Here is a 14090-nt window from a genome sequence, read left to right on the forward strand (position 1 = left end):
TTCCATGGTGATGCCTGCTCCATAGCAACAAACTCGCGCCTACTTCGCTAGTTTGAAGAGGCCGGGCTGGGGTCCATCTCCGGTCTAAATAGGGATTGTAAATGTGCCATTTATTTCCCTGACTTACACACTGCATCAGTGGAGGATGTCTGACTTGACTGGAAAGGCGGTGCACTTAGTTGCTCCGGAGGCGGGGGAAGGACCACAGACAGATTAAACTGCCCACTTAGGGTTGAGGCCATGCTAGCTAGCATCATTGCCTTCAGACATTACTGTGGTTTAAAGAAGGCCACTCCACATGGTCTAAAGGAAATTTACTAATAGTGGGAGAAGCATTTTTCAGTAGGTGATTTTACCTGCTGTTAAACAAGAAAACGGGCCCATTACAATGGCTCTCAACTCTGGCTACATAACTGGAACCACCTGGGAACCTTAAAAAGATGCTGATGCTGGGCCCCCGCCTCCACCTCTCAGAGTGTCTGCTATAACTTAGCTGGGGAATTTCCTGGGCATCAGGATTTTAAAAAGCTTCCCAGGTGCCGCTAACATGCAGCCGACTGCATGAAGCCCCAGGTGAGATGCTCTCAGCACATGTTAAGGAATACTTGCAGAGGATGAGGTAGAGCCTCGGGCAGGGGGATCTTGAGGAATAGGAAGGACTATGAAGAAGTAAGTTTAAGCCCTGAACGTGCTTACAGTTTGATAACTCTGTAGAGTGTGGTTCAAGGCCAGATGCTCTGAAGGTGCCACAGGAATACTTAATGATTATAAACGATGGATAGCCTTCCATATCTGAGTTCATGAGTCATAAAGATTCTGGAAGCTGTTAGGATTAAGTGCCAAGTGGCTTCCTTTGACAGGTTAAGTTTCCAGGATCCCAAGGAAAATACACCAAGCAGTTGCGAGAGTGCTGGGGCAAAGGTGAGCATGACCAGGTCTGATGACTAAGGTACTTCCCTATATTGGGAAGGGCTTCAGCTTTCTAGCAGAGTGAAAGCAAGACAATGGAGCAGAAGGAAGACTGAGAACACCCCTGACACTGGAGGCATCTGGACAAGAGTTGCTCATTTCTTCAACGCAATCAGTGCCATTTTCAGCAAAGTCATTACCGATAGCTCAAGCCATGATGAAGCCACATTGAGCAGAGGGAAATTCAGTTACCCATGACTTTATCAGGGAGAGATGCTGAGAAGAAACAAAACTCCCCACCCCAGAAGGCAGTGCCTTGACCTGATCTGTAGACTCTACTTTGCCCTCCAGACTAAGGAGATGTCACTCCTGAACTCCAAGGGAGAGGACACTACAGGAGTCTGAAATAGTTATCTGAGGGCAGTAATCAGCCTATGCTTCAGAAATAGAAGCAGGACTTAAGTACTTAGTATGGCTTTCTGTGGAGCCCTAGTATGACAGTATGGAGGGCACATAGAGAATGCGTTTCTGAACCTCTCTTTGTAATCTCTTCTTGTTGACTAAGGCTGCAGTCTCTGTTTTAAACATTTTTGCCCCCTCATTTCCTTATGTTCTTCTAAAACAGGAAAGCATACAAACCCTGATGTTTCCCAAGGACAAAACTCAGTTCTGGAATTTGTCTTTCAACATCGATTCCCCCATCACAACAGTTTCTTGTTTTACTTACCAGCCACTTAAGTCTTAACAAGAGGATGTAAATCTGAAAGGGTTTCCTCCTCAGCACATTTAGAGAAGCCGTCAAGCAGTCATTTTAAATCTTCAACAGTGTGGCTTTAACTACCGGGTTTTGTTTTTTTTTAATAACTTATTTGTAACACTGCTTTTCCAAGAAGCATCCACAAACACTAGACTTCACTACATTTAATTTCTCTGACCCAGATGGTAGTGATTATTTTCCTTCATGTTCAGCCAGAATCTATTCTCCTAGCTGCTCACACCCTGCTGGTTGGTGAACTGACATCTTACCCATTCCAGGTTCCAGGAGGATGGTCTTCCTGGACAGCAAACCCTTCCCATTGGCCGTGGGAGGCTCCTGCCTGGTGGAGGGCCTGGGCTGGTCAGTCCCTTTCTTGATGACCACGAGGACATCTTTGTGTAGCTGTGTCTGGTGCAGAACTTTCAGGACGTCCCCGTGGGCTAAGCCAGCCAGTGAGGTGCCATTGATTGACAGAAGGAAATCCCCTCGGTTCATAGTCCCTTCCTGAGAAGCAGCCCCCTGAGAAAACACCCTGTGGACCTGAGATAAGGAGAGGACATAAACCAATTCATTTATGACCTGTAGTAAAGGGTAGCTGCAAATCTGTAGTAAAGGAACTTTCTAATAGCAAGTTTTCCAAATCATACAAACACTTGGCTTATCAAAAACATTCAGTGTGAGGAATGGAATTACACATGTCAGTGCCAGCATCTCAACATATTTTACTCCACTTACTCCTAGCGTCTGACATGTGCCTGGTGCACCACGGGGCAACAAGAACACAAAGATGCACAGGAAGGTCTTGTCCAAGGAAGGTGGCTCCCTAATCTCAAAGGCCTCTGAGTGATATAAAATTTTAGGTGGTGGTTCTTGATAAGTAATTTCACCAGCAAATGCAGGTTTGAATTCTCATGTTTTTCCACTTCTTAAATATTTAGGTGAATAAGAGGATACGGACCATTTGCATTTATTTATGTTGGCATCTAACAGGTCACTCAGCCTGTACCTCAGTCAGCTATGTGTTAAAATGCCTGTCTTTGTCAATGCAAATAGTACGTATTCACTTTTCCATTTTTGTTTTGGTAGCAGGGAACAAACGCCAGCAGTGTTTGAACTCACTGTCATGAATTTTGTTCTGATCAAACACCGAGGCTGCTTCAGCACTGACTTTCCTGAGAGCTTCCTGACATCATCACTTACCACAATTGGTTTTGGCTCCACATCTGTTCCTCCTGCCACACTGAATCCCAGACCTGAGCCTTCTTTTTTATTCAAGACTATGAAGCAAACATCTTCTTTATTCTAGTAAAAAGAAACAGAAAAAAGTATATTCCTTGGGCCAAGAGGAATGGAGTTCTGATGTAAAGCCTCCTGTTGCACGGCAGAGCTTGTCACCACCAACCCCAGTGCCTCTTCAGGAGCTTTCACACAGGACTGGACTCGGAGGAGCCCTGTCTCCACCATCCTGCATCCCTACTGGGTGATGCCTATACAGAGCTGAGGGTCCATCCTGCAACTACAGAACCATGGGGAAGGTGGCCACGAAACAGGCAGGACAGGGGACAATCTGGAAGCCAGTCTAGCCATTCTAGGCACCAAGATTGTGTCTTCCCAAATCTCATCATAGCACATAATTTGATCACAAAGGGAATTCTGTATCCGACGATTCTTTAAGTCTGCAAATTCAGCAGAGCCAGTTTCAACAATAGCAGAGAGAGTAGTGTCAGTGCCAAGAGGCAGGACAAGAGCACAGTGAGGCCATATGTTTTATGTCCCTCTCCCCCCATGTTCAATTCATTGGATTTCAGGTGCAGTTAACAAACGGGTAGTCATAACATCAAAGCATGTTAAAAAATATAAAGTACATTAAAACTAACTGTCAACTTGTCTTGTGATTAGAACATTCTTAGTAGTGTCCTAGGGTTAAGTAACAAAAGACTGTCCTATCTTTCAAGCATCAATCAAAAGATACCTTGGAATAGAAGGTTTTAAAATAAAAAATTAGCTGGGTTAATTATTCAGGATTTTGTCTTCCGTGAATTCACCCACATCCTAAGTATGAGTCGGCAACATTTCAAAGATCTGCATTGCTAAGCTTCCCTTGAAGTGATTTATAATCCAGCAGTTCAAGGTGTTCTCAAACACAGCAAGAGAAAAAGAATCTAATAATAAACCCTAAGGATTGCTTTGATGAGAGAAAGTGAAAATGTTGAAAGAGAAAACCAACTCTGTATTGTGCTGGCGAAGGAACCCAATATTTAAAAGAAAAAGTGTATACTTCTGAGCCAGCCCTGATGGCCTAGTGGTTAAAGTTTGGTGTGCTCTGCTTCCGCGACCCAGGTTCAGTTCCCAGTTGCAGAACCACACCCCTCATCTGTCAGTAGCTATGCTGTGGCAGCAGCTCACACAGAACTAACAACTATAATATACACTATGTACTGGGGCTGGGGAGGAAAAAGAGGAAGACTGGCAACAGAGGTTAGCTCAAGATGAATCCTTCCCAGCAAAAAAAAGGTGTTCTAATACTAAGTCCTAAAGAGTAATCCCAAGCATTTTACACCTCTCTAAAGTTCATTCAAACCAAGGGTCCTGCAGAACTTTTGGGGGTTGGGATTTTGACTTCATGGGCAAGTCTAACCATATTCAGTGGTTAGAAGAATGATGACTAGGTTTTCTCAACAAAAACGGGAATGTGTGGTCTAGCAAATGATCTTTGTGTAGCTTCTGGGAGGTGACATTTGATGTTGAAACAGGAATATTCAGATATTTGAATGCCTTATTGGAGCAAAGAGAGAGAATATTTGAAAATGGGACTCTCCTGCATTCCAGGACATTTCATCAAAATTTTAATGTATTGAAACTATTTTTTTTCCAATTGTGTTTGAAGATACAAGTGTGCTAGAAGCTGACTGTGAGGCCAAATCTTGCCTCTCTGACAAGCTTAGCACAGCATCAGGGAAGCCCAAGCCACCACTAAGAGCTCCCCAAGGTTTGGGCATATTGAATTCAGGAGACCCGGGCTTGCTTTCTGTCCCTCTCTGACCTCTCACAGCAGCCCCAAAAGAAAGCCAGGGGAAGTCATTTTGTGTGGTTCCACATTCAGCACCTACAACTCATACTCATTAGGAAAAAAGCAAGGCAGGAAACTTCTGAAGGTGGTAGAGTAAGGACATCTCTGCCCACTGCTCCTCTCTGAAATCAACTGAAGACAGTGAGAAAATAGGGGAAAAGAAGGCTGCGTTCTGAAGAAAGTAGGAATGATCTTCACCATCAAAGGACAGAACCTGTCTGGTGGTGAATGTGGGAAACCAGAGCGAGGCCCCAGAAGATGCCCCTATGTGGCGTTCGGCATCCTGTCCACAAAAGTCTTCAAGTTGTGGTCCCTGAAAATGTGCATCTCGTTTGCGAGGCTGGTTGAGACTTTTTGGTTTTCTCCTTTTACGTTTTATTTAACACTGTAAAATGTCTAGAACAAAGGGGCCCTGGCGTAACATGATCCCATTGTGCCATCTTGACTGGAAATCCAGAGTAAGACTTTCATGTGTGAAATGCTTACTTCTTGTAACAAGCTGAAGGAGGAAGGAAGATGATGAAATAACTTTTTGACTGAAAATGAAAAATGCTGGACATCTCAAGGTGTTTAACTACAGAGACCCAAACCAGTGGGCTGAGACTCAGAAGGGAGTGGAAGCCAAAGGGAATCGGTCTCCATCCCGTCTATCCTGGCTCACTCCTTGTTAGATGCCAACATCACAGCCCTTCTGGGTAATATTAGAACTTCTGGAACAGTGTTCTTAGATGATATTAGTGACCCAGGTATATTACTACTCAAGAAAAACTGTTCCTATTTGCCTTTTTCTCTAAACAGAAAATATTCATTTATTAGGGTTTAAGTCTCTATGGATGGTCCTCAGAAATTAATGTTGTTCTTCAGAAAAGTATTCTAGATATGAACTCCTGGTTTCTTTTGTTATCGTTTCCTGTCACATCAAACTTACTGAGAGACTTTATTTGCGATGACTAATTAGCTTCTTTGTCTGGAACCCCACACATCAGACGCTCTGACACCAGGGGCCAGGGCAGGGCTGCAGTCGTGAGCTCTCCTCCCCCCAGCAGGTGGCTCCCTTCACAGGTAATTTATGTCCACTTAGGCGGACAGAGGTACTTGTGGTCATTCCCCAACGTTTCCAAGATGCCTCGTTCTGTTTTGAGGACCCCCTGCAGACACACTCCAAATGTGGGGGGCAGGGAGGATGGTAACTAGTTGCTACCGGGGAATGAAGACAGCAGCTGCACCAATGTAGCACGTAGAAATTCAAGACAAGCTCCAGCTTCTGAAGCAAGATACAAGGGGGACAAAAGTCAGGCGGGCCTGTAGAGCTCCCAAAGAGGGACCCCGGGGGAGAGCTCTCCTTGGCTCTCTGGGCTCGTGGCACACATCTGGCACACCTGGCACTAACGTGGCAGCGGTCTCAGCCTCCTGTGTTTTCTCTAGTTCACTCACCTCTGATTGTGCTTTCGCTTCCTGAATGAGAGTTAGGATGGTAGACTTTGACCCCAGTGATGACAGAACAGACTGTAATCTTTGCTGGTGTCCCGCTGAGACTAGGAGTTGATCCAAACTAAATAATATAAATACATTGGAAGAACATTAAAGAAAATAGCAATTCCTCCGCTTTATAAGGATGCATTTAAATGATCTCCTTTCTACTACACTGTAGGTATTTTCAGTGGGAATGACTATGCATTCAGGGATCCCTCTAAGATATTAGGGGACCAATGTCGGAATTTTAACAGAAAATTTCTGACATTAAAATATATTCAATATATGGGCTCAAGTGAAACATTTTAAAATGTCAGAAATTTCCTGTTTAACTCTGATCTCCTTCAAAGGCCCGGATCCTTCCCTGAGGGGCTGCCTTCTGGTGTTCCCACCTCTCTCTCATGGTGCTTTTGCTTAAAGTGCTGTGTCCTACAGGAGCCGCTCTTCAGAGCAACGTTCTGGCAAACACTTCTCCCTGCAGGCACTTTATTTTTCCAATGATGATATTAAAAACAAAGGGGCCAAAAAGAATGTGGTGTCCTGGATTGGATATTGGAATAGAAAAGGATACTGTGGAATTTATTCAGTGAAATCTGAATAAAGTCCGTAGTTTGGTTAATTGTGTTGTTCCAGTGTTAACTTCTTATTTTTGACAAACGGATGGTGGTTATGTAAGATGTTAACTTGGGAGGAACTGGGTGAGGGGTACATGGGAATTCTCTGCACTCTCTTTGCAACTTTTTTAGAAATCTAAAACTAGTTCATAATAATAAAAAAATTTATTTAAATACAAGGGGGGAGGGAGGGACAGATACTTACTTAACTGACCAGCTTTTTCCGGAAGGGAGATCCCGGGTGGTTTCATCCACAGGGGCTGAACTGGGTACCCGTGGCTCACTGGCTTTAGACCTGCTTCCTCCTGGACAGGCCTTGTCCCCACCCTTGATGGGGCATGAAAGGGCAGTGGACCCACTGAGGCCTCCAGCAGGGGAGCCAAGCGACCTCCTGGGGACGATTTCCAGCTCAGTTTTGAAAAGCATGGCAGTCGGCCCTGCTGAGAAATCCTCGCTGCAGAGCTTGTCAAGGTCGGGCATGCTCAGGGCTCTCAGTTCCTGGAGCTTCGAGCGGGATAAAGGCGAGGGCTGGGTATGGCGCACCGAGGACTTGTTCCTCTTGATGGGAGAGGCTGGGGCCCCCATTGGGGTGGGAATTCCGGAAGAACCAAGTGATTTCTTTGGGTCCGAGTCAGGGCCCTTGTTACTGGCCTCTGCTGCATTCTGCCGGGAGACCGTCAAGGTCATGCTGGATGGGGACTTGGTCATCTGGGGGATGAGGGTGCTGGCTTCACTTTGGCTTTCGCTGCAGGAGCTCAGGCTGCGTCTCAGCAACCTTGCTGTTGAGTCACTGGGGTGGCTGAGGCTCCCGGAAACCACGCTGCCAGATGACCGTCTCCCAACGGGAGGCTTGGAGCTCACTGACAAAAAGGGGGACATCCCTGACTTGGCCACGGGCCGGTCAGAATTGGCCAGGTTCTCAAAAGACTTGATCCTCTGCTTCACAGAGAAAAATGAGGTAGATTCATGGGGCCAGTTCTGCTCAGAGTAGTAATGTCTTCTGGTGACTTTGATTTTGTCTGTGACTAGGCAGCTCGTTTCCTGCCCTGAAAGGACATCCCCTTCCTCTGATGGTGGAAGGTTCCTTGATGTCTCCAGCAGCGGCTTTACGCTATATACACCCTGTCCATTAACTAGGCCAAGAACACCACCCCTGGATGCCTTGGCCTCAAGGAGGCCACTGCTTGTCACAGGGACCTGGCTGTCCCAATGAGAGCGACTTGGGCTGTGCAAGGAATGCCCCTCCCGTCCAAAATGGCTTGCAAACTGGGCTGGCATGGAGTAGGTTCTGGTTGCTGGCCTTGGCATGAAGTAGGGATGGTCCTCCAGTGCCGGGCCCACTGCTGTGCCATTCTTGGCCATTCCTAGGGAGTTTGACATCTGGCTTGACTTCCCCTGGGAGGCATCTGCCTTTCTAGGAGGCAGCTGTGGGGAGGAGGAGGAAGCAGCCAGTTTCACCATGCTGAAAGATGGCTGCATTTCCTGCTCCACCTGGGAGGCCCGAGGCGTGAGTGATGAGGGATGATTTGGGGACGATTCCACTGACTGGTGACAGAGTCTAATTTCACTCTTCTCCTGACAGTTGCTCTGGGCCAAGAACCCTCCCTGTCTGTCACTTTCACTGGGCTTGTCACCACATGCAATCTTTGGCATTCTTTCAGAAGAAATTTCAACTATTTTCAATTGGTTTGCTCTTTCTAAAGGCTCACTAGCAATTGTTTTGCTTTCTTGGTCACTAGTCACCTGGGGTTGGCCTGCTTCTGGTGCTGAATCTGTTTGGCTGGACACACACTGCTCACTCTGCCCAGGAGGTGGGACCTCCCGCTTGTTCACTGCTGTGGATGTGCTGCTCCGGGATGCTGCGGGACCTGCCCCCGAAGCCACAGAGGGAGCCTTGCTTTCCGGTCCACACTTCGGAGATCTGGGGGCGGCTGGGCAACCTCTGTCGGGTTCTGAGTAGAAAGTGGTGTGGAACCTACTGCATGCACCTTGCTCAGGAAGAGTCCTGGGGGAGGTCAGGGGTGAAATGAATGTTCTGATGCTTGTGTCTGACACCGAGGGCTTCAGTGACCCCGAGGCGGCCAGGGGTGGCTTGCTCTCCAGCACACACTGGGGAGACGTGGCCATGGCTGCAGCATTTTTGTCAGGTCCCTCCTGCTCAGCTATGTGGAACTGGTGTGACGCTACCTTAGAAAGCATTTTGTGGGAGGTCTGGGGTGAAATGAGGGATTTCCTGTGGTCCATCCCAGCAGCCTTAGCTGTGTTGGCAGCAGGGGCCTCGGTGCTGACTTTGCTCTTGCTTTTGATGCTCAGTCTCTTCAGCTTAGGACCAGATTTGGGTTTCTGACAGTTATTTAGAAGGGTTTCCACTGAACTTTTCTTAGGTGAGTCTTTATTTTCAAGATTCAGTTTCAGCTGCGAAGGGCTGTTAGGCACAGCAACCCCCTTTTTGTGGCTTGAGCTCAACACTGGACTTTTGGAGTCAGGACTTCTGGCTGGCACCATGGATGGCTCCTTTTCAGCTTTGCTCTGCGAATGTGTACCTTGGTTATTTTTATTTATTTCTTTAAACCAGGCCATGATGGGCCTCCTGGAGGTCAGTTTTGGTTTCTGGAGCGAGTCTTCCAGGTCTTGACTTTCGGAGATGTGTAGGTTTGCCAAAACAGACTCTCCAGCCTTAGGGACATCCACACTAGAGGAGGACTCATTTTCAGTTGCACTGCCATTTGTTTCTTGTGTTTTCTTTGGGGTTTCGTCATTCAGCAAGTCATGTCCCAAACCATTTACCATGTTAGGAGGGCTGAGAGTGACCGGGGGGTTATGAAAACGCCTGGCAACTTTAGAAGGCTGCCTGTTCTCCACAGCTGAGCTAGCACTGGGGGCTTCCACAGTTTCTTCTTCACACGAGGGCCTGTGGTTCTGTGAGATCCTTGTGTCTGCGTGAGAGCTTCTATCCAAGAGAGACAAGGGCTGGGAAGAGTTTGGGATTGAAGGGCATGCGGCTCCTGGCACGAAGGAAGCTCTCTCACGGGGATGTCCCACGGCTTCGCTCAGAGCACTGTGCTGTAATGGCAGAACTTTGGCGACCGCGGGGCAGGGTGCAGCCTGGGCAGGCACAGGAGCCACAGTTGAGGGTGGATTGGGGGACCCATTTGTGGAACAAATTTCAATTTGCTCCTCCTCCGACTCTATAGTATCTTCCTTGTGAGAAGACCCATGAGGACGAGGAGGTGACCAGTTGTCCCTGGTGGACGCTCGTGGGGCTTCACTGAGCGAGTCAGGGTCAGAAGATGAGTCCTCAGCATCGCCATACATGGACGAGAGAGAGGGCTCTGTGCTGTCGCCGAGGCCCGACAGGGACAGACTGTCTTCGTGAAAACTGCTAAAATTTCTAGAGTAGCTGCTCAGAAAGTTTTTGTTCACAGTAAAATGTTTGTCAGGATTAATAGAATCCAAAACTGAAGGCTGGGAGGCCCACTGTGGGTGAGGGGGTTGCCCAGCAGCCCAGGCCCTCCTCAGGGTGGGGGTCTGGTTCCCCATGCCTGGCTCGGCCTGGCGGGACCCTCCGCCTCCAGCTCCTGCTGCAGGTTGACCCTGAGAACTGCCCTCTGGACTCGGCTGGTCCCCTTTCTGGGGAGACTGAAGTCTTGCTTCAGAAGCATCCAACTCCTTGATGAGTCTGTCGATGTCAGTCACAGGGCTCCCTCCATTCTCCCTGGGGCAGCTGTGTCCCAGCTCCTTGTCACACCCCTCCTGGGCCTTGTGAGTGGGTGATGGCCGGGCAGGGCTGGCCTGTGGGGCCCCCTCAGACGCAGAGTCTGTTCCCTTGAGCAGAGCAAACTCCCGGGCGTTTTCTGGGCTGAGGGTTCCTGTCGTCTGCAGGGCCTTGCTGTGGTTACCTGGAACCCCTTGTCTCTCCTCCTGGGACGTGAGGAGGTCTCGTGACAGGATGGCACTGGCTGAAGATGCTCCCTCTGTCTCAGGTCCCCCTTCCGTGTAGGCAGCCACCTTCCTGCTGGTGTCGGGTGAGCTGGCTTCTGGGGCTGCTGGGGTCTTGCTGAAGTCAGGACGAGCCGTTGGCATCTTCCCTGGGGATGTGCTGCGCTCACAGGCGGGTCTGACTCGAGGTACGTCCTCAGCCTTGGGGACCCTGGGTGACGCTGGCTCTTTGGGGTCCTCACACTGCCTGACTTGCCCTGCGTCCACGGAGGCCTTGCTTGGGTCAGGAGGAGCGGCCCCCTTCTGCTCTAGGGAAGGGACGAGGTCTGGGGAGCCGTCCAGGCCTGTGTTGAGAAGGTAAACAACAGGTGGAGTCGTAGGGAGATAAAGGGGGAAATGTGAGAAAACACAAAACCTCTGAATTTAAAAATGATGGAAAATTGTAAACAATCTCATTTTTTTGGTCTTTTTTCAGAAAGACATTCCACAGCCTAAATGTAGGGCTTCTTGTCTCTAAAATTACAGAGCACTCACATCCAGCAAATACTACCCTGCTTTAGACGCTCTAAAATAACCCAGACTGGCTGGCAGAATGAACCTTTGTTTCTGCCCTTTTTTCTCTCTCTTGGTTATTTTTAAGGATGGGGGACACCAGAAATCCTTTGCTTGAGTTTCTTTACACCATGCATTCTCTGATGGCAAAAGCTGCAGGAGTCAGGATATTGTTCTACTGGATTCTTAGCTTCCCGTTGATTCTGCAGAGCATCTGGCTGATCACATGTGGGCTTAGCTCTCATCGTGGGTTTGGCCACAGGCTGTGGGTTGTGAGCCATGTAGTAAAGTATGAAACAGTCCAAGTGGCGAACTTAAGGGACCTACTGGTTAGCCCAGGAGATGAGGCTAATTTGGGAAAACACATGGAATGTTACAGACAGCATGCGAGTCTACATTGAGTGTTAGCTGTGTCTTGACCAAGTTCAGAGGAGTTGGGAGAAGCAGAAGGCCACATTATCCAAGGAAGCTTACAGAGGGGTGGGGACTTGACTGGGTTCTGGAGGGATAGTTTGACCAGAGAGTGAGGAGGAGAAAGGGGAGGAAGAAAATGGAATGAAAGCAGAGAAGCAAGAAAGAACATGGAATCTCAGAGGCGCAGGGAAAGCTGAAGCACGCCAGGGACAGTGGAAAACCAAGTCATTCCATGAGATGGTTCTGGAGAGCCACTCTGTCCTGGAGACGCCTCCTCATAAGGCCCTGCATATTCTTGGGCTAATCTGTCTACCTCTGGCACACAACGTCTTGCAAAGGGGGTTAGGGAGGACTGGCATAAAAAGAACATTTGATTTGCTATTTTCTCAAGAACTATGCACCTGAGGTTGAGTGAAAAACTCAGTCACAATGAAAGCTCTTGGTTTGAGAAGTGTCTACCCCAGACATTATATCCACTCCATATCTGCCATACAAATCATCTTAATTGCATATGCCTTTTCCATCCTGAAGTTCCTACATCAATAATTAGGAACTCATTAGGATTTAGCAATGTGCTAAGAGTTTTTCATGCACTTAATTTTCCTCCCAACAGTGTCAGGTAGGTCTGTGACCATCTGCAGTTGGAACGGTAGGGAACTGAGGCACAGAGTGGTTAAGCAATGTATCCAAGGTCACAGAGTTCACAGACAGGGGTCGCCCCAGGAAGCTGGCTCCATGGCCCACACCATTTCCTGAACCCTGACTACGTGGCCTCTGGGTAGAAAGCCCTGGTAACAAGGTTGGCTCATCAAGACACCTCTGGAGACCGAACATAACTTCCCCATGTCCCTGGGAAGGCCTGGGGCACAACAAGATTCAAATCCACGGGCTCCCGTCCTCTGCTCAACCTTTGTGACCTCCCTTCAGCATGACTTTCCCGCTCCTGCTGGTGCCAACTATGGGGACAAATAGCCATGAGACAAAAGGAGGGGATTCAAAGGCAGTTTTTCAGGTTCAGATTCATTCACTGAACAAGCCCTCAATTTCCGTTAGCAATCTGACTTTCCTGCAAAGTGTATAACTTAAAAGGGTTTTGTTTGAAGGAGATTAAATTACATGGAGGCAGTCCTTCAAGTGGAAACGCCCTAAGTGCCCAATATGGGGAAGAATGTTGACTCAGTTATGGCGCCTCATCAGGTGAAAGGCCCAGCCGCCTTTACACACGATGTCGTAGGTGCAGAAGGACGCAGAGGACGTTGGTGCAGGTCCCTAACTAGAGTAGGCACCAGGTGTGCTGATACTTGAATCATTCGTGCTTAGAGAGGCTTGCCAGGGCAAGTGGCAGTCAGGCAGCCCTAGGAGCCTTTTGTTGACTCAGAAGGCTGCTCATATATTACTTTCTGTGGATGCATGAGGTAAAAAATATTAATGTTTTTCTTGTCCTTTGTGAAGTTCTTCCTGCCGTTTCTCAGTGCATTCCATTTCACATAAGCAGCGAGTTGAGATTCTGCAGGGCGGGAAATCCTTCTGATTCATCTCATGTCTCATTCACTAAGGTACATGTCACAGAATGGGTAGAGTGCCTGACTGAAACTGGACGCACTCTACTTGGAATTAAGTGTGTTGTTGGGCACAATGATCTAGGAAAGTCGTTAAATGTAGGCAGCTTTTAAATATCATTAATCTGTGTAAGAGTTTTTTCTCTCTCAAAATTCTCCACTTGTAACGCTTTTATTAGGGTAACTTCTATCCTCCCATTTTGAAGCTTAACAAGTGACAGAATAATCTTACCCATTCTGGGTTGTTGCCTCCACTCTGGTGCAGCTTCGGGCGGGTTCTCTGTGAGGTGGCCAGTATCTGGGTGGGGCAGAGCACTGGTTGGCCCCCAGTTGGTAGGGACACGGCCATCCTCGATGGTCAGTTTTCCCAGAGATTCCTGGCACAATGACAACTGCAAGTCACTGTCAATAGCTCTCAAGTTTTCTGCGTCCTAAGACCTCATATATAGAGAAGAGCTGGCTTGGGAAAATTCAAGGAGCCCTGGACCAGGAGCCACAAGAACCAGATTCTGGGTTTAAGGTCCACTAGAAAATGCATGGTCTTGTCACTCTTCCTAAGCCTCGGTTTTCTCAACTTTAAAATGTGGGCAATAAGGGAAATGCAAATCAAAACCACAATAGCACCTCACGTCCGTTAGGATCACTACAATCAAAAAACAGAAATAACACGGGTTGGTGAGGAGGTGAAGAAACTGGAACCTTGTGCACTGTTGGTGGGAATGTAAAAGAGTGCAGCCACTATGGAAAACAGTATAGAGGTTCCTCCAAAAAAAGGAACTACCATATGATCCAGCAATCCCTCT

At 47.9% G+C, this 14090-nt stretch overlaps 1 protein-coding gene across 13 annotated transcripts in view; it reads right to left on the bottom strand.

The window, feature by feature from the left end:
* The window catches only part of PDZD2 (PDZ domain containing 2), a 345154-nt gene that overhangs the window by 8000 nt on the left and 323064 nt on the right, over nt 1–14090 (bottom strand). For all 13 annotated transcript variants that reach the window (XM_070519816.1, XM_070519813.1, XM_070519814.1 and 10 more), the window contains 5 exons: nt 13520–13664; nt 7029–11106; nt 6171–6288; nt 2867–2968; nt 1936–2206 (listed from right to left, as the gene is read on the bottom strand). In XM_070519816.1, coding sequence (XP_070375917.1) covers nt 1936–2206; nt 2867–2968; nt 6171–6288; nt 7029–11106; nt 13520–13664 — 4714 coding nt within the window. The remainder of the gene's footprint in view (nt 1–1935; nt 2207–2866; nt 2969–6170; nt 6289–7028; nt 11107–13519; nt 13665–14090) is intronic.

The sequence above is a fragment of the Equus asinus genome, chromosome 10, assembly GCF_041296235.1.
Source record: "Equus asinus isolate D_3611 breed Donkey chromosome 10, EquAss-T2T_v2, whole genome shotgun sequence".
NCBI classification, from domain to species: Eukaryota; Metazoa; Chordata; class Mammalia; order Perissodactyla; family Equidae; genus Equus; species Equus asinus.